This window comes from Talpa occidentalis, unplaced genomic scaffold (genome assembly GCF_014898055.3).
Source record: "Talpa occidentalis isolate TD23 unplaced genomic scaffold, MPIMG_talOcc4v2.1 talOcc4.3, whole genome shotgun sequence".
NCBI classification, from domain to species: domain Eukaryota; kingdom Metazoa; phylum Chordata; class Mammalia; order Eulipotyphla; family Talpidae; genus Talpa; species Talpa occidentalis.
In genome coordinates, this window is record NW_023603184.1 from 76,932,996 (window position 1) to 76,954,822 (window position 21,827).

The window sequence follows — 21,827 nt, forward strand, 5'->3', positions numbered from 1 at the left end:
CCCGACAGCTTCACAGCATGGCACTCAACCACTCAACCGCCTGCGCCACCAGGGGAGGCCCAGAAATAAATAGTATTTTAAAAGAGATTAGTGAAGGGCCTCCCCGGTGGCGCAGCGGATGAGCTCTGGGTTGCGAAGCTGCCAGCAGCCTGTGCAGTGCCGGTTCGATCTCCGGCTGCTCCCCGGCCACCGGAGGAGGGTGCCACATGGCACGCAGACCTCTCCTGCCTCTCGCTGTGCCTCTCAGCAGTGTACTTAGATCCTTCTGCCTACTCTGCATCCTGCTCTGGCTCTGGTGAATTCTCTCACCATCCCGCACTTCTGACTGTACCCAGTGCTTGTATAAATAAAAAAACAAATCTTTAAAAAATAATAAATAAATAAAGGAGACTAGTGAAAGACTCTTGACACATCTTCTAACAGAATGCTTCACTCACACTTACCACAAGATGCCATTTCATCTGTCTCGTCACCACAGTCATCTTCCCGGTCACACAGCCATGCTCTGGGAATGCAGCGCCCATTTCCACAGGAAAACTGGTCTGCCTGGCATGTTCTGGCTGTGATGGTTCAGTGAATGTACAAAAGATATATTTAGAAGGCTTTGAACAACATTAGGGATAAAATAAAAAACACAATATAACATTTAAATAAAATATTATATTGCTCTATTAGATAAAATGTTAAAGCACATTTTTATTTTTGACAATGCCAGATTGCTTCTCTTCTCTATAAAGTTCACAAGTTTAGACCTTCAATTAGAGTGACTGCTAAGTGACAAGATATTCAGTAATCCTCACACGGCCATAAATGAAGCTATGAATTCATTATTTAAAAATTTTTGCTAGCACACGCTTATGAATATATGGCTGAATTAAATTTCATCCAACTTTTAATTAACAAAAAAGAATTTTGCAGAGTATTTGCCAGCAAACCAAGAAAATTTTTGCTGTGATGAAGGTGGGGGAGATTATTTTCTATCTCATGGTACCTAGTTTCAAGTCTTGGGGTCAGAGTTGTCTTTTTCCATTAACATTTTCAATCGATTCATTTATTTATCTAAAGGACCCACTGCACAGAGCAGGAACGCAGTACATAGTTTCTAAAATCTACATTAGACTTAGCATGGATTGTGAACTCACGTTGCAGTATAGTTATATAAAAATACATAACTTTTTAATCATATTAAATCAACACACTTTGCTTTGGGCTCTCTTAAGGATTTGAATGAACACACATATAGAATCTTGTCTTCTATGTTAGTCAAAAGTAGTGATTTAAAATTATTCAGTAAAAAGGTTTATAATCTATAAGGCATTTGACTGCCATTTTCTAGTAAAAATTGCTCAACTTGTGAAAGCATGAACAGGAATATAGCTTCCCTTCCTTTTACCCCAAGCCTTAGATTGTTATACATACAGTTTCTAATTAATCTTCCATCATTTTCCAGTATGATGAGCTCTATGACCTATTTACTTATTTCAGAAAAAAAGAAGTACATTGTCATAAAAAATACTTTGTTTTTAAAACTAAGACTTACTTTTATTTTTCTTCTCTTTATTCAAATCATCAGCATGTAGAGTGGTCATAATAGCAACCATCAACACACTGACAAGAAGGCCTAGTACTGAATGACATTTTTCAGCCAGCATCACTGCAAGTGGCACTTGAGGAGCAAAGAAGTTATATTCTATTTCCTAGTGTACTACAGGACTGAAGTATCTTAGAAACCTTACTAGGTAGGATTGATATTTTTTTTGTACTGTTATGTATAGCACTCACAATTTTACTACTCTTTGTAGCTAGTCAATCTCAAATATCCCTTTAAAAACCATGTAGAAAAAAGCACATCTTTAAAATTTGATAGAAATGAAGAAGATATGGTATTCCAAATTGAGTCAGTAATGCTTTTTAATTTAAGATGTAAACATATTTCATCTGCTTAGGATGTAATGAGGCATAGTTTCTGAATTGAACCATAACCTTAAAACAACAATAATCATATTAGCATCGAAAGATGCTTCATCTTAAATAACAGTCATGTGGTAATAGCAACCTGGGCAAAGTTACACTGAGCATAACCAAACTTCCAACTTTCCAACTAATGGTCAGGATAGCATAATTTGTAAAAAAAAAAAAAAAAAAAAAAAAAAAACCTCAGAAAATGAACTCATGAATTGAGCTTCCCAAAAATTTTCCCAGTGATGTGAGTTTAAGCAAGTCCCTCCTTGCATGTCTCACATATAAAATAAACACAGGAGCTTAGGGGCAAATGACCTTTACAGGTCCTTCTCTATTAGGATGTCTTTTGTGAAACAGCCAGTAAGACACATAAAATATACTAAAAATAATCAGTTACTCTAAAATATTAAACCAAGTTTTTAATCAAGGAAAAAAGGAATAGTTCATGGGACCTCAGTAAATACGTCACTATGGGAAAAAATAAATATAAGATATAAGTTAGGATTGAAGTGGGAACTGTTCAGTTTGTCATTGGTGTTTTGTACATGGTGAAAATCTCTTTGCAAACAATTTTTAGTCAATTTGTATTTTTAGGGAGCTGAAATAATTTTACAATGGAATTGAGGTGCACAGAGGTTTGAGTCTTTCCAAAAGAAACCCAAGGGCATAACAAAAGGACAGCCATGCCTTTCAACCTCTAGATCGGTCCTGTAATGTTATCACTAGTTTTAATTAATATATTTTAATGATTTTTTTATTTAGTAGGTTTATTTTGGCAAAGGCAGAAGGTGATGTAGCTGATACATTTTGATGTGCTTATATAACGATAAGAATTAAGTTTTACTGATCATATCAATAAAAGTCATCAAATGTACTATTTTTTCTTCATCATTTAAAGAAACGCAGTACACTGCTGTGAGTCAGTATCATTTTTCAACACTTATCTGACTAATAATGACCTTTCTGGCATCTGTTGCAACCTGTACCACAAGCTGTATATTCCTATTCAATGAGAATCTCACTAGGGACTCAAAGATTTATTACAATGGGATAGATTATATGGAAGTATAAATAGGTGTAGTGGTCTTGGGACTTCATGAAAAAGAAAAAACCCTACCCAATATAAACAAATGTGTCAGGAACAGGAAACTATTCACAGAGGCATTCTACAGCAGCTAAAAAAAATACATAAATTACATATTTTTTTCAAGGTAAAAAAATAGTCTTCCTTGTGAGATAGACTATATCACAGCATGCTAACAAACCTCAACCTCTTCTGCCAAGTAAGATTTAGCAGGGACAAGTCTTGTCAAAGACGTGCATCAACAGTCAACCCATATGTATAGATAAAGTGCCAAATTACTTTGGAAGGCTGTTATGGCCAAATATTAAATAACAGATAATTTGTAGTCTAGTTTTGTGGCATCAAACTCTGAATTAATTTACTACTGCAATAATCAGATCATCAGCACTAGTAATGTTCAGCTTAGTTCAAAGCACTGACCTGCAATCTTAGGAAGACTAACTTCATGCACTTATCCAAGCAAAGTTTTACCTGCACAAGTTTGATTGGATTCATCTTCATTGCTCCCACAATCATTAGCTCCATCACAAAGCCATCTCTTGGGGATACAACGATTATTCTTGCATTTAAACTGATCCTCAGGACAGCTATGATTGACTGGGGTCCGGGGTTGGGAGAAAAAGGAAAAACAACTTTAATCATATAAAATTATCAATTATTTGAAGATGCAGTTATGGTAAATTAGAGTATTGATAATATTACAGCAAATAAAGGGCATGACTTGTGTCATTCTCTGTCTTATATTTTATTGAATACATTGATATTACTATTTTAGATATCAAGTAACTAAACCTCAAATAAAAGGGAATATATTTATTTTTATATATTCATAAAATCAACTATATCATTAAGTTGCTTATGTATTCCTAGGACAACTAGCAATGCAATTTTTAATTTTTAATTTTTTAAAGATGTATATATACATACATATAAGAGCTGGGGTACAGGACAGAGATGCAGGTGGTGAGAGGATTCACCAGAGGCAGAGTGGGTAACAGAACAGGTAGACTGACTGAAAATACAAGGCTGAAGGGAGCAGGGGGCAAGTCAGAAGAGGTCTGCTGCACCATGTGAGTCTCTCCCTGGCCAGCCAGGGATAGAACTCGTGCTGCAGAGGTTGTGGATTTCTTCATAGTGTGGAGCTTAACCCCTTGCACCACCAGGGAGGCCCCAATTTTTAAAAATTTTAACCAAAACACTAAACATTAACCTCAAGATTTAATATGAATATAATAAGTATGTATCAAAATCATTTAATAATACATATCAAAAATACTTCTTTTTTAAACCACACATCCACTCAAATAGTTTTTGAAATATTAAATAAATCTGATTTTTTTTTATGCTTTGTCTAATGTTTCTTGAGACTGGAAGGAAAATACAGAGAAGAAAAATGTATCACTTGTGACCTGGAGTTGATGTTAAATAGGAAATCCTTTATAAGTTTAATAACAAAAATTATCATCATGAGTTTTCTCCCCTAGTAGGAACAAATAAACATGCATCAACAAAATATGCTGAGGACAAGACTAGTCCTCATATGGGAAGCTGTGCACAGCTAAGGATTAAACCTCCAATATCTAAGCACAACAGGGGGCCATTTTAAAGTTAACCTTCTGTGATTATTTCTTCTACATTCTAGAGGCTAAATTCCTAACTGAACTGACATACTCTTCAGTATTTGTATCACAACTTCAACATTCTTTTTAAAGTAATTTTCCTTGTGCCAGGTAGCTGTACGTCTGAATGATAACAATAAATATGGTATTAGCTTTACTGAAAATTTGAAAAATAGGCACTTTATTTTACTGTTGCATAGCAAAATGTATGCATTTATAGTCGGTTTCTATGAAACACTAATTCCTTAAAGTAGCTTTGGATGATAAATGCTTTTATAATTTTAGAAGTTTTTATTCATGTAGAGAAAAATAATTGAGTGGAAAGTCTGTTTTCTGGCATCTGAACATGATTAACATTTTCTGCTCACTTTGGGTACTTTAGCAGAAGTAGCTCCTCATGAGGATAAAAGTCATACAATATATTAGAGGGTCAACATTTTAAAGTATCAAGATTATGCATGAGCACTTCAGCAAAGCTTGATCAAGGACCTTAGCAATTTTCATCAATGATGTAAATGGGAGTTCAAAAAGGAGGAACAAGTATTATCCATAGTATTGTGATTTGGAGTTGAGAAGTTAAAGCAGAGAAAGTAGAATAATAGAATTCAAGGTCAAACCCTATGAGTACTTAAAATCTAAAATAATCCTGTAAAATGAATTATGTAGTGCTGGATATTAACCATGAGACCTCAGAAATATAATGTTGCTCAAAATCACTGCAGTGTCTAAAGAAGACACTATACTGCTACAAGCTGGCAAAAAGATGTTCAGTTTTGCATTTTACTTATTCATTCATCCTTCTTCTGGGTGTTGTGCTAGATTCCCAGCCTACAGAGATGCTGCAAGATAATGTTGATCTCCTCATGAAGATATTCTTATTTTAGATATAATAAATAAGTGTATAATTGAAATTTGGTTTCAATTTTAAATGTATAGAAGGTATTTAATTCCAATTTGCTTTTACAGAGGAGATTTTGGGGGGGTTCAAAAAACCCCTCTCTGAGGAGGTATTTGCAAACTACAGTGAATTTCTTAGACTGGGAACACATAGTAAAGTGTCCCAGAGGAGAGAAGAGGAAAGGCTATTTTTTTTTTTTAAGAGAATCTACCTGTGTCACTCAAATTGATAAGTATAAAGGAGATAAAAAGGTACATGATAGACATTTAAGGCTAAAAAAGGTAAGCATAAGACTTGGCATGAAGTACTTTACATGCGAGTCACCAGACTTTGGAATTTATCTTGTTGGTCATGAAGCTACTGATAACAAAATTAGATTTTATTCAAAAAATACCATTGTGAAAGTAGTGTGAGGAGTGAACTTTAATTAAGGGAGAAGTTGTGGTTGGAATAATAGCAATGCAATTGCTGACTTAATCTCGGTTAGGAGCTTATTTTAGCCAGGGGAGAATGACAAGAGGTAAAAATTAAAAAAAAAAATCATTTATGTGGCAAAAGAAATAGGATATATTGATAGAATGGAATATGGACTTTAAGTCAAATAGAAAACTACAATATGGGAAAAACTCATGCTGTAGTTTTGGGGGAAGGTGATGAAAAAATCCAGAAAAAAATTCTGGTTAGGAAATTCAACACTACAATTAACTTACAAAATGAAATATCCCCTGTGCTCATAGAGGAATTGAGTTTCTTTGTAGATTGCTGACAAGAATAATCATAGAGATAGAAACATGGACATAGTGGATGATGGATAAATATTGCAATGAAACTTTTGTGTTGAGCATAGACTCTCTGCTACTACAGAGCAAGGTGATATATAGGAAGCATGCATTAAAACCATGAATAAATATTGTGAATTAGAGAAATGAAGCAATTAATCTGATACCTATATAATACATTATTTGTGCAAAATTTTTTGTAATAATAACACATTCCTTTTACTCTAAGATGAAGTGTTCCTCTTTCTGCAAAAGTTGTAGCTAGTTGTTTCAATTTATTACTTGATATTTAACATGCAGTTGTATATTATATGGCACAGATGTTCTGGGGTTGAACATAAGAAGTACATCATGTTGATGTCTGAGTCCATGTTTAAAAATTAGGAGAAAGTAGTATTGCATCTATGTATTAATTACAACTATTGCATTTTGTATTTAAGCACAACTTTAAATTATTTTTTAGGTTTACATTCTGGAATTTTGTCCCAAAACACAGCTAGTTGCATGGTAGTTATGCCTAGTTCAATTTTGTCAATTCTGAACAGTGGAACTTTATGTTTATATTCTTGATTTAAAAAGAAAGAAAGTAAAATGGAGGATTGTCAATTAACTCTCAATTAGTTCAGTTACTTTAACCTGCAATATTTCATTAATTGAAAAAAAGCATTTCTGTTACAAATAATGTATCTAAGTCAAATCAACTGATAGAAGAAATATGTCAAATACATATCTCTATATAAAATATTTTTACACATCTCAATACCATTTAGTTAGTGACTAATGACATACATTCTCAAAGTAATATTTAGTGTGTTTTTGAAAGTGTTTTTCTTTTACATATGTGGGACATATTCTTATCACTACCAGGCATGTGAAACTATTCCTATGGTAGCAAATTACAAAAAATTAAATAAAAACCAAAAAGAGAAAAGTCAAACCTTTAGTTTTTTATCTGAGTGCCCCATATGTGATTTAGACCATGTACTGAGTTAGTGAAGTTAGGTTCCAAACTCACAACTCTTTTCCTGGATCTTCTTCAAGGCCCTGTTGCCAAGGAGCAATGGAGTGGATCGTGCCCTTCTGTATGAGTAGTCCTATCTTAAGGGGCCTTAAACTGATTTTCCAAATCTTTAAATTCAGAGATCCAAAGGGGTCTGGTAGAGCAATCGTTGAAAATAGAATGGGGGCACAAAGGACAAAATAGGAAAAGGAGAAGATTTTTGGAGCAAACAAATTGATAATATTAAATATGAGGAAGGAAGAAAAATAATAGTGCTTTAAAGCTATATAAAGTACGTAACGTAAGGTCTAATTTTTATACTGAGAATAAAAAACAAAACAAAACAAAACAGTTCATTCTGCATCAAAGATATTTTCAGATTTTCACAACCTGCTTGGATAGTTCACACACTCAAGGTCATGAAGATATAAGATTACTTGAAGGAAAACATACAGCAATTCACGGAATCTTCATCACTTCCATCCAGACAGTCGTCATCACCATCACATTTCCACCGTGCTTGGATACAGTGTCTGTTTCTGCAGCGAAATTCATCAGCTTTACATATGCGAGGTAATATTTCTCCAGGATTAACTAAGGTTAAAAACAAAATCCAGGTATATGAACAACATTAGCCACATTCAGTTAAAGTGTGAATTTTGTTATAATAACAAGGTATTAACTTCTAGCATTTTATAGAAAATGAAACATCTATCATTGTAGAGACAAATATCTCTGAAAAAGAGAATTTTAAGTTTTTCTGCCAATAATTATTCTAAAAATTTAAAAATTATCTTATACTGGCACTAAAATTATAAAAATAATATAGTACCATATTTTTTAATGGTGCTTGTTGTTTCATCATTTAAAGGACTTTTATTTATAATTTTAGTTGATTATTAGAGTAACCTATGGAGACATAGAAAGACTTATATCACCCAACTTGACAAAAAATTAATCAAACTGAAAAGATAATGTAATTTGCACACAGCATAGGTGGCTCTATTTACTTTGCTGGTCTGCATTTGGGGGAAATTAATGTACAGTTAATTATTTAAGGAAGTATTATGTTGATCAAAACTATCTCTTCTTATATCCTCAAGCTAAGCAGGGAGATATATACATATGGATACACCATGTTCTTTAATTGAATGTTAGGAATTCAGTTAATTGAGATTTATTCACAAATCACAGTATTACTATTATTTTATTCTCTTACAAAGGATTTAGTACACTAGATCTGTAAAGAGAAGGGAATAAGTGATCATGTATAAAGGAAATTATTTTGTTTCATGAACTGCGATTATCTACAGTTCAAATGATCTAATACTTACTTGCTAGAAGAAACAAAATCCAATATTTCCATCTTAGTTTGAATGGCTTAGAACTTTATTTTAGATAACTGGCTTAGACTGATGAGCTGTCACAAAACTTATATATGCTCTAGTAATAAAGGATATTGAGAAAACATATGTGATACTTCTAGAAAATATGACACTCCCTTAATCCCTGCTTAAAAGAATTGAAGAAGGAATGTGTCCTTTGACCCATAACTGCAGAGAATCTGTTTCAAAGAGCTACTTCAAAAGGAACAAGGGATGTGGGTTTGTGGGCTGGGGAAAAAAAAACAAAAAAAAAAAAACAAACAAACAAAAAAAAAAAACAATGAAAAAGCTGCCCAGTGTGAATGGAGATTCTTATTTTATATGTTATGGTGAAAATTAATCAGCTTGGTGAATGAAATATTCAAGTAGAAAAAAGATAATCCTATGTTTCTTCTGTCCCCTATTACACAAGCCATCTTTGTTTCTGGGATTGACAGTAATTTGTCCTTCCTGTTTAATCTGTCTCAATAACAAAGTACTGAAACAGCAAATTCTCTAATAATCTCATTTCTATAAGATCACTTGAAAGTAACAAATATTGTAAATATATAAATGTATTAATGATACTGATCCATATCTATATCTATAGGTAGGTATAACAAATCCCCAAAAAATAGATGACCAAAATATAAAAACAAAACAGAAAGACTGTCTCCTATTCAAACCTAGGATTAAGCAAATGAGAGTGTGGATGAGAATGAAAATGAAGCGGGGAAGTGAGTTTTGGCATATGTCTGACCATCTCTACAATCAAAAATTTTGCAAAAAAATCTCTAAAATTGGTCACTGATAATGTGAATATTTCCTTAATTTGTTTCAAGTCTGCTCAACTGCATAATAAGGCCTTTTGAATCTTTGGATGCCTTGCTTCAATTGAGCACTTAAAGAACAATTTGATTAATTCTACTCTATTTTTTTTTTTTTTAAGATTTATTTATTTATTTATACAAGCACTGGGTACAGTCAGAAGCGCGGGAGGGTGAGAGAATTCACCAGAGCCAGAGCGAGGAGCAGAGCAGGCATAAGGACCGAAGTACACTGCTGAGGGGAGCAGCGGGCGGCAGGAGAGGTCTGCGCGCCATGTGGGGCCCTCCTCCGGTGGCCAGGGAGCAGCTGGGGATCAAACCGGCGCTGGCAGCTTCGCAACCCAGAGCTCAACCGCTGCGCCACCGGGGAGGCCCTCTACTCTATTATTACTCAGCTTAGCATTCAACAGTCTCCAAGAGGTTTTCTTTTTTTTTTTTAAACAGACATCGAATAAGCTTTACTTGAGATATATCGATTATCAGCTTCCTTCCCTCCTTTAAGTTTGGCTTTAGATTTTTGCTAGTTGATGTTAAAGACATAGTCAGTTCTGTTTTTTCAGAGCTTGAGGATTCAAAATCCTCAAGAATTTATTTTCTAATAATATACCAATTTAAAAATCTTGACCATCGATCACAGGGTCATTTGATTAAACATTCCAACTCCCAATCTTAAAGAATGATCGAGTGCATTTATTCATTTATAGTTGCTTTTGAACAACAACTTTTATATTGAAGAATAATAAGACATCTAAAGGAAGTCAAAATACCAATAAACTTATATATTTTGAATTATATATTCTTGAAAATAAGCAATTTAAAGATAAGATCAAATGATTGTCAAGTGATATTTTGATCATTATAGATTATTGCTAGCAGGTAGCATTTTAAGCATGCTTTAAACATGATTTAAATATATGTTTATAGTTGGTTATTTTAAAATATATAAATATGAAAATAGCAATTTTCAAAATAAGATAACAATGTATGAAGTTTCATTTTCATTTTTCATAGCAGCTTACTACTATTACTTGAAAACCAGTGTTGTTAACCACTTCATATAATTTTATCTTTTTTTGTATATTGCTTCTGATATTGATCTATGTCAATGCCACTAATGTAGACAAATATTACATGTAGCAGCAATTAAGCATGGCCTGTAACTATAAACAAAGTATAATTAAACATATACAAATATTTTTACTTTTTAAAAATTGTGTGCAATTCTTCTAAGTCCTACAGTTTTTTGGAAAAGAGGCATTTATTTGTTTCTACACATCTTGTATCAGATTTTGTTCTTGACTATGTTTGTATAACTTACAGATGTGTAAAATAGAGATAGCATTGCCTGCTAGAACAGAGGGGAAATTTTTTTCTTGGCAAGAATAAAACCTCTAGGGGAAAGGCTGGGCAGATTTCTAATTGACTCCTAAACTCAGAATGTTTTGGTTGGGATACAAACTCACTGTGTATATTGCATTAACTTGGATCTGTCTATGTGTTGCCCCCATTTTATTTGGGAATGTGGGACAAGGAGAATCAGTGTAGAGATGAAACTTAAGCTGCCTGCTGTGCCATCAATAATAAAATCCTTTGTGTCTCACCCAGAGATTGTTAGTCTTATGTTTTTCTTCAAGAACTGTGATAACGGTGGACCAATAACTTAACCATAACTAAACTTAAGATGCATTATATTTTTTGCAATAATAGTAGAGGATTTTTTTTTAAAAAATGGGATTTTATTTCCAAAATCTTTCAGAGCATAACAGCATCTTAAGTTTTTTTCTAGCCCCAATCCAGATCTAAGCAAAAGTTACATCACAGAGAAATCACATTATCAATGCTGATAATCATAGTGATATCAGCTAGGTAATTTTTGAGCTAAAAATACCCCATTATCAAGAAAAAATATGTGAGGTGATAATCTGGGTAAGCTGATGGTTTAGACATTCAAAAACCATGCTCTTTTCCCCAGCATTGACTTATCTCTGGAATTGGGTAACAAAGTCATCTATCACAGGACAGCAGCTCATAGACAGACAGAGCTTCAGAGCTGTGGAAACAATTCTTATGATATCAACCAGATGATGAAAAACTGTAGTTGGAATTAGAGAAGAGAGCAAATAACACATAACAAGTTAGGTTAATGCTTTTTATATCTTGCACAAATCTCTATAAAGAAGTTATTTTTAATTCATTTTTGCGTATCTAAAGTTTCCACTTGAGATTCTTGATTGTAGGGAAGGCAATGTTACATACAGAACAGTAAAAATGCCTAGAAATGAACCGGGCAACTGAATAGATGTTCAAAATATGTGTTTCCTGATTGATTGGAATGAACAGATTGATAAATCTGTATTATAATCATTAGTATTGTGTAAAACTCCATCGCTGTGGATGCTATAAATACTTTAGGAAAACAGTATCATTTCAACTGATTTAACAGTTAATTCTCTTCTCCCATCACTTAAGAATGTAAATGAAGTCAGTTTATTTTACCGATAAAAAGGTAGCTAGGAAGAAAACAGAGTGATAATATCTCTCCTACAGAAGCAAAAAGTGAACATATAGGAAAATTCCATATATGTTTCTTTGTCCCAACGCTTAATGTGGCTGAACCTATATAGCATTTGAGTGTTCAGACATAGCAAGAAATTGCTTTCAGTATATTAACCATTATTAGGTGTGCTTTGCACTGTGAATTTGAAAACTGGCATAGAATCTGCAATTCTGTAGCCAGGGAAACATGCAGTAAAAAATTACAACATGATCTCAAAAGTAAGACGACTGACAAAGTAATAAATAATCCTTTAATTTTGCCCAAATCAAAAGCAAAATGACATGAATCATGACAAGTCTGGCAAGGAACTGCGCGTTCTCATTCATTGTCTGATACCTGCTGTTAGAGCACTGAAATTAGAAAGCCTACACGAGACATTCAATATGCGATAAAGGGAAATATGCAATCTAGAATTAATGATTTTTCCTGGTAAAAAAAGGTAGATGGTTGCTGGAATTAATTTCTAGATCATAATAAAGTAAAGGAATATTCCCTAATAATAAAGTATCTTATATTTTAGTTTTGAATAATTTCAGATTTGGATCACAGCCTTGTCATCGACTCATACATATGTTCCTGACCTTGGCTTAATAAGCTGTGGTACCCATGCACAAGTGCCTGTGTTTCTAATTTTGCTTTTATTCTTTTCAATCCCAGTGTGTTAATCTTTCTAAATTAAACCTTATCTCCTCTCTAAACAGGTGTGGTGCTGTTGACTGTATCAAAATTATGATAACTCAATCAAAAGGACATTAGTCACAGTGATAATGTTTTCTCATTGTCTAGATGTCTCACATTCGAACATGTTTATTTGTTTAATAACATTGTTTGAATTTTGAGATTACAGAATGTCTTGCAATATCTTTATTTGAGAAAGGAGAGAGAAGAACCTAAAAGAAAACCTGAAGTTGTACTTTATTGGTTATCTTTATATATGTTTGTTTATAGGAAAGCATTGTGAAAAATGCTTGTCATGGGTTTTGAATTTCTCCTCTAGATCATAGTAGGATGACCTTTCATTAGATAGAGTGGTCTTCTGAGCAGCCAACCTAAGTGGTACATAATCTTCTGTGAATTCCTATGCACAGAAGGCCATAAATATTCATCTGAATGGAGCTTCTAAACTTTTTACTGCCTTAAACTTTTTACTACACATTAGATTGCATATATCCTAGAACATAAAGCTTGTCACCACCAAACAGATAAATGGCTCAACCATTGTGGAGCACTGTTTTTGACAGAGGAATATATCTGGTGTTCTGCAAGGTGAAAAGGTCACAGAGTACCATTGACATATAATTGCGCAAGGCTACCCTTGGATGAACAATATTTTTGCAGTGTTTAAGTTGCTCTCTTGAGAACGAGGCATTTTGGAAAGTTCTGTTTTTTTCTTTCAGGCCACTAAAGAACATTTAGGGAATTACTGTTTCCTTACTCTAGACACAATTATCCTGCTGTTTCAAAAAATAGTGACTATCATTATTTTAGAACTGAACTTTCCTCTTGGAATTATACACATCCTCATTTATTAATTTTGTACGTTGTGATTTTCTCTCACAAAGACACTAAGATAAATTTAAAATTACATGATAGCCAGTTGATATTATATATGCTTGTCTAGACAATAAGTTGTAAGTTACTGTGTTATACCAAACTCATTTAAATTGTGAGATAATTTTACCATGACACACAAGATTCACAAGGACAAAGAGTTCAACCTAATCTCATTCTCCATTCCTTCCAGGCATGGCATTAGAATTCATCTTTAATTAATCATGGAGCATGCCAATTGTTTTCTGCTGGGTGCATGGCTCTTCTGGCATAGTTATATGCTCAAGTTTATTGAGAAACAACTGTTGGTGTTTAATTTTGGCTGGACCATCTGCCAATGGGTTTTTTGTTCATTTGATATAAATTTGATAAGAGTGACTGAAAGCAGGGCAATCACATCTAAATGGTTACAACACATATTTTCTTCTTTTGTTTGTTATCTTAGATTATAGTTAATCAAGTTAAGACAGTTCATATGACTAATCTAGCCTGAACTGAATCAGAAATCCATAGGATTCAGCATTACTGAGAGGTTAGTGATACATCGATATGTTTTACATTATAATTGTCAACCATGAACTCTATCTGTAGTCTTTCTTCACTACACTAATTTCCTGGTCTACAAATGCAGGCTGACATATAATTAAAAGACCTTTACCAGTAAATGAATAGAAACTGGAATAATTTATATAATAATTGAGTTCTTAGCAAGAAATCAGTTGCTGTATTTTTGCTTCTGATTTTCCCATTAAATCTCATTGATTTGGAAAGGAACCTAGGAAAGTTCCAGACACTATTAAAAGATATAGAAATTTTAACACCAAATGCAACAATAAGTTCTCAAATAATTACTCCCCTGTTTTCATTGATTTAACATTCTTCAATATAACAAGTATATTTAAATTAATTTTCTAACCCTTTTTATTGCATTGGGATTTCCTCATCAATGAATTATATAATACATATTAGAAAGATACAAATAATCTCAGAAATATTTTCTGTGATTCTCCCCAGGTATATAATCACATGTGTATACACTTCATAATATAAATTCTAACATCAACAATATGAAAAACACTGTATGTAGTATTTCCTTACAAATCAAAAGTCATCTACTTTTTATTTATCCATAGTCATCCAATGATAAGAACTCTCTTCCATATCAATATCCACCCATAGGTATAGATATGTCAATGAATAAAGGACCTACATATTTTTAATGGTGCATAAGAATGAAGAAACAGAAAAAACAATTTGCAAGTCAATGATCCAGATAATCATGATTCACACAATTAAAATTAAAAAAACTAACTTTGTAAATTTTGTAAACTTTTAACCCATAAGTCCAATTACTACATCATAAATTGGACATTAATTGTATATTCCTTACATATTTATTTAAAGGGCTAATGAGAATCATGAACTTAAAATAAAAAATGTTACATCCGGGCCTCCCCAGTGGCACAGCAGTTGAGCGCTGGGTTGCAAAGCTGCCCACAGCCTCTCCAGCGCAGATTCCATCCCTGGGTGCTCCCTGGCCACTGGAGGAGGGTCCCGCATGGTGCGCAGACCTATCCTGCCGCCCGCTGCTCCCCTCAGCAGTGTATTTCATCTGTCTGCCTATTCTGTTCCCCGCTCTGGCTCTGGTGAATTCTCTCACCTTCCTGTGCTTCTGACTGTACCCAGTGCTTGTATAAATAAATAAATAAATCTTAAAAAAATAAATTAAATTAAAAAAATGTTACATCCAATATAAAAATTAAATAAATGTTACCTAGGATTATTATAAAGGGTATCCTGGAAATCATAACCTACAAAGATTTATAATTGTAAAGTACTCCATCAGTACAAAACATAATGAAGCAAAAACAGGCAATTATGAATCAGAGACATACCGCAGGGGAAGAGGAGGGAGAGGGATCAGAGGGAGGGAGGGAGGAGCACAGGGGACTGAGGTGATGGTGCACGGGGGCATTGGAGAAGGAAGCTCTATGGGGACCACACCTGAGGGGTTGGGGGGAAGCAAATATTGTTTAAAAATGAACAATGATGTAAAAAATAACAAAAAATATATTAATATAAAAAATAAAAAAATAGTCTAGTGGTTTATTGTTGGTAGTAGCATTGGAAGTGTGTTTTTTATTTTTAAATTAGTTTTGTATTTCTCACATGTTAGTAAAAAACCTCTTATCTATCTTTTTCAGAAGAAATATGACAGTACTGATAAGCTGAAGTCTTCTTTGATACAATATTTCTCCTTTTCCCTCCCCATAGATGAACAACATAACTGATGAAAACTATAAGAAATATTTATTTAACAATTTTTAGATGTGGCCTCCCTAGTGGTGCACGGGGTTAAGTCACAGCACTATGAAGCTATCCTCAGCCCCTGCAGGACTGAGACTGATCGCCAGCCAGAGAGGTAACCCACATGGCACAGCAGAACTCTCCTGTGTTGCCCACTGCTCCCCTCAGCAGTATATTTCAGTCAATTTGCCTGTTCTGTCCCCACTCTATCTCTGGTGAATCCTCTCACATACCCCCACCCCCCGCACCTCTGGCCTGTACCCCATTTCTTGTATGCATAAATAAATAAATCTTAAAAAAAACACAATTGTTAGATGGTAAATTTTATGTCAATTTGACTGGGCCATAAAATGCCTACTTATTTCATCAAATATTATTCTGTATACATTTATGTGATGGTTTTACATGACTAACATTTGAATTGGTAGACTAAGTAGTTCAGATTGCTAATAAGAGTGCAACACATCTAATCAATTGAAGATCAGAGTTAAGCAATCAAGGCTTCTGTAAGTAAAAATAAGTCTTCCCACCTAATTACATTGAAATAAACATTGGGTGTTTCCCCTGTCTTTTATCTCATACAAAATCACTGGCCCATCCTGTGTCTAGGCCTGTTTGTATTCAATTTGGGAGTACACCATGGGCTTTCCTGAGTCTCAGAATTGTTCTCTGCAGATCATGGGACTTGAAATCTTATATAATTGCATATATCGATTACTTACAATAAATTTCTTTCTATATATAGATGCATTCTATTACCTCCATTTCCATGGAGAATCATGGCTAACATTTCAAGAATGAGTTATTCCAGAAACATTCATGTAATATCTATATATGTATAGCCTTATAGCTATTGTTGTGCTTAAAGGACATGTGTTTAAAAGTACTGTTTCAAAGGGTCAATTGAAATGCCATGAAGCAGTAAATGGGAAAAGTCATCAAAAATTAATAAAGTAAGGGGCGGAGCAACATGGCGGCGAGGAGACGCTGCGAGTAAGATCTCCCATTAAAAAGTTAATAGGGAGGAAAAGCAGGCAGGTCCCAGTGAGAACGGACACGGAAATAAACGGACGACTCCAGCAACTGCCCGAAGAAAGAAGTTGCATAAAAGAGGACGAGAAGGGAGGGAAGCGCAGAACCTGCTCTGCCCTCCCCCGCCCACAGAGCGGCACTCTCCGACTGGCAGAGAGGAGGGGAAACAACAAACAAAACGGCCAACAAGAAAAAACGGACACAGCAAGCGGGACTGTGAGTGGAAAGGAACTATTGCAGCCACCACAACCGTGAACGGGAGCTAAGGTGAACCCTGCAGGATCCGCCGCGGAGGTGAGCTCCAGGCGCCATTAAAGAGATCCCCGCCCCCCAGGAGGAGACCAGCACCAGCCACACAGCCCGGCCGCCCGGCTGCTTGAAACTGACAGATGACTCCTGGAAGAACCAGAGGGAACAGAGAAAAGCACCCAAGATGCCGGCCAGTCCCAACAACACAGTGTCCCAACGCATACAGCAAATTAGAAAACAGACAGTAGGGAGGAGAAGAACCACACGCAACCTAGCAACTCTCCAGAGAAAAAAGCACACCACAAAAGAAAGCCAGCCCCCAGATTGCAAAGACAATAACTTGAAGAATTTCGGGCCTTCAGAAAGAGAATTTAAAATTGCCGTGATTAAAAAACTGACAGAAGTCATAAAGGAAAACAATGATAAGGGAAAATAATCAACGATCAGAAGAATGCAATTGAGTCCTAGAGAGGGAAAACAATGGTCAGAAAAAGAAAATGAGTCCCTAAAGAGGGAAGTAAAAGAAATGCAGGAGATCAAAGAATTAATGGAAGAACTAAAGAATTCTGGGAAAAGCAATGAAAGCAGAATAGATGAAATGGAAGAACGAATAAGTAATCTTGAAGACACAGAAATAAAAAGAACCAAAACAGAAAAGGAAAGAGAAGTACGAAGGAAAAAGAACGAAGAAGACTTCGGGAACTATCTGACTCCATGAGGAAAGGAAATATAAGAGTTATAGGAATACCAGAAGGAGAGGAGAGAGATGTAGGAACAGAGAAAATATTCAAAGAGATAATTGAAGAGAACTTCCCAAATGTGAAGAAGGAGCTGAAAATTGATATACAAGAAGCAAGAAGAACACCAAACTTCCACGACGAAAGGAAAAATACAGCAAGACACATAATAGTAAAGCTCCAAGAATCCAGGACAAGGAAAAAATAATGAAGCTGGCAAGAGGGAAGAAACAGATAACATTCAAAGAAAACCAATCAGGCTGACATCAGACTTCTCCGAAGAAACACTACGGGCAAGGAGAGAGTGGAGGGACATAGTCAACAGACTCCAAGAAAACAGATGCCAACCAAGAATACTCTATCCCGCAAAGCTCTCCTTCCTCTTTGAAAGAAGAATATGGACCTTCCCAGACAAACAGAAACTCCGGAATTTCATTGCAACTAAACCCCCACTCCAAAAAAATACTACAAGGAGTCCTAAAGCCAGAACCTCAGAGGGACGAAAAACAATGAAAGAAGGCCAAAAAAAAAAAAAAGTTATAAAAGAATAAAAAATAAAATCAAAGGAAGACAAACACAATGGCAAATACAGATGTTAACATATCATATTTAACTCTAAATGTAAATGGACTAAACTCTTCATAAAAAGACACAGAGTGCAGCCTGGATAAGAAACAAAACCCAACCTTTTGCTGTCTCCAGGAAACACATTTAGCTACAAAAGATAAAAATAGGCTCAAAGTTAAAGGATGGAAAACAATCCTACAAGCAAATGGACCAAAAAGAAAGCAGAACAGCTATACTTATATCAGATAAAACAGATTTCAAACTCAAAAAGATAAAAAGAGACCCCAATGGTCACTACATTATGATCAAGGGGACAATACTTCAAGAAGAAATAACACTCATTAACATATACTCACCAAACGAAGGAGCACCAAAATATATCAGACAACTGTTGTCCTCTCTGAAAACAGACATCAGAGAAAACACATACGTAGTGGGAGACTTCAACACACCACTATCAACAATGGATAGATCAACAAGACAAAAAATAAGTAAAGAAACCAAAGCTCTAAATAAGGACCTAGAGCAATTAGGCTTAACAGACATCTATAGAACACTAAACCCCAAAAAAAAAGAGTACACATTTTTCTCAAGCGCACACGGAACATTCTCCAGGATCGATCACATACTGGGGCACAAGACAAACATCAACAGATACACCAAGATTGAAATCATATCAACCATCTTTTCTGACCATGAAGGCATCAAACTAGAAATAAACCATAAAAAGAAGGCAAGGAACTTTCCTACCTCATGGAGATTAAAAACCACACTACTGGAAGACCATTGGACTAATGAGGAGATCAAAGAAGAAATTAAAAAATTTTTTGAATTGAACGACAAGGAGGACACTAATATCCTAAATGTATGGATGCAGCAAAAGCAGTAATAAGAGGAAAATATAGCAATAGAAGCTCACATCAAGAACAAGAAAGAACGCAAAGAAACAACCTCATCTCGAAGCTCAAAGATCTAGAAAAAGAACAACAAAAAAACCCCAAAACCAGTAGAAGAAAAGAAATAATAAAAACCAAAGCAGAAATAAATGAAATTGAAACTAAAAAAAACAATCCAAAAGATCAATGAAACCAAGAGCTGGTTTTTTGAAAAAATCAATAAAATAGACAAACCCCTAGCCAGGCTCACAAAGGAAAAAAGGAGAAAGCACAAATAAACAGGATCATCAATGAAAGAGGAGAAATCACAATGGACACAGCAGAAATCAAAGAATAATCAGTAACTACTATGAACAGTTATATGGAAACAAGTTTAACAATCTAGAGGAGATGGACAATTCCTACAACTCTACAATCACCCAAAGCTAGATAAAGAAGAAATAGAACACCTAAACAGACCAATTACAATTAGCGAAATTGAAATGGTAATAAAAAACCTCCCCAAAAACAAAAGCCCAGGACCTGATGGATTTACAAATGAATTCTACCAAACATTCAGAGACGAATTAGTGCCTATCCTTCACAAACTCTTCCAAAAAATTGAGAAGGAAGGACAATACCAAACACGTTTTATGAAGCCAACATTACACTAATACCAAAACCGAACAAGGACAACACAAAAAAGGAAAACTACAGGCCAATCTCCCTAATGAACACTGATGCAAAAATCCTCAATAAAATTTTAGCTATCAGAATCCAACAATGTATCCATAAGATAATTCACCACGACCAAGTTGGATTCATTCCAGGGGCACAAGGATGGTTTAACATCCGAAATCAATCAACGTTATCCAACACATCAACAAAAAGAAATATAAAAACCATATGATAATATCAATAGATGCTGAGAAAGCTTTCGACAAAGTGCAACACCCATTCATGATAAAAGCCCTTGAAATTCTGGGATACAAGGAACATACGTCAACATCATAAAGGCCATCTATGACAAGCCAACAGCCAGTATCATTCTCAATGGTGAAAAGCTGAAAGCAATATCCATTAAGATCTGGAACAAGACAAGGATGTCCACTCTCACCATTGCTTTTCAATATAATACTGGAAGTCCTAGCCAGGGCAATAAGACAAGAGAAAGACATCCAAGGAATCCAAATAGGAAAAGAAGAAGTCAAACTATCACTATTTGCAGACGATATGATATTATACATAGAGAACCCCAAAAACTCCACAGAAAAACTAATTCAACTCATCAATCAGTTCAGTTAAAGTGGCAGGATACAAAATCAACACGCAAAAGTCAGTAGCTTCCTATACACAACAATAAATCTGAAGAAGAAGAAATCAAAAAGACCATCCCTTTGTTTATTGAAACAAAAAAAATCAAAATATTTGGGAATAAATCTAACAAAAGAGGTAAAGACCTATACAAAGAAAACTATAAAACACTGTTAAAAGAAATAGAAGAAGACACAAAGAAATGGAAAGACATCCCCTGCTCATGGATTGGAAGAATAAACATTATTAAAATGGCCATCCTACCAAAAGCAATATACAGATTCAATGCTATTCCAATCAAAATTTCAATGTCATTCTTCAAAGAAATAGAACAATATTGATGAAATTCTATGGAATCACCAAAAACCCCGAATAGCCAAAGCTCTCCTGAAAAAAAAAAGAGGGAATGGAGGCATCACACTCCCAGACTTCAAACTATACTACAAAGCCCATAATCATCAAAACTGCATGGTATTGGAACAAGAACAGACATACAGACCAATGGAATCGAATAGAAAATCCAGAAATAAACCCACAGATTTATGGTCAACTAATCTTTGACAAAGGAGCAAAGAATATGCATTGGAGCAAAGAAAGTTTGTTCAATAAATGGTGCTGGGAAAACTGGGTCGCTACATGCAAAGAATGAAGCTTGACCCACCACCTCACACCATACACAAAAATCAACTCAAAATGGATTAAGAACTAGACATAAGACCTGAAACCATAAAATATATAGAAGGGAATATAGGCGAAACACTACGTGATTTGCACATCAAAGACATCTTTACGACACATCACCCAAACAGTGATGATAGGAAGGCAAAGATAAACAGCTGGGACTACATCAAATTAAAGAGCTTTGCACAGCAAAAGAGACAATAACAAAAAACAAAGAGAAACCCCAAACTGGGAGAACATTTTTTGCACCCACACTAATGATAAAGGACTGATCACAAAAATCTGCAAAGAGCTGATGAGACTCAACAACAACAAAGAAAATTAATCCAGTCAAAAATGGGCAGAAGAGCTAAAGAAACTTCTCTGAAGAGGAAATGCAAATGGCCAACAGGGCATATGAAAAAAATGTTCAACATCACTTGTC

At 34.7% G+C, this 21,827-nt stretch overlaps 1 protein-coding gene across 1 annotated transcript in view; it reads right to left on the minus strand.

Moving 5' to 3' along the window:
- LRP1B (LDL receptor related protein 1B) overlaps positions 1 to 21,827 on the minus strand; it is a 1,722,250-nt gene that overhangs the window by 628,150 nt on the left and 1,072,273 nt on the right. The window contains exons 16-18 of the mRNA XM_054699700.1: positions 7,796 to 7,936; positions 3,518 to 3,643; positions 444 to 560 (exon numbers count right to left, since the gene is read on the minus strand). Of these exons, the coding sequence (XP_054555675.1) occupies positions 444 to 560; positions 3,518 to 3,643; positions 7,796 to 7,936 (384 nt within the window). The remainder of the gene's footprint in view (positions 1 to 443; positions 561 to 3,517; positions 3,644 to 7,795; positions 7,937 to 21,827) is intronic.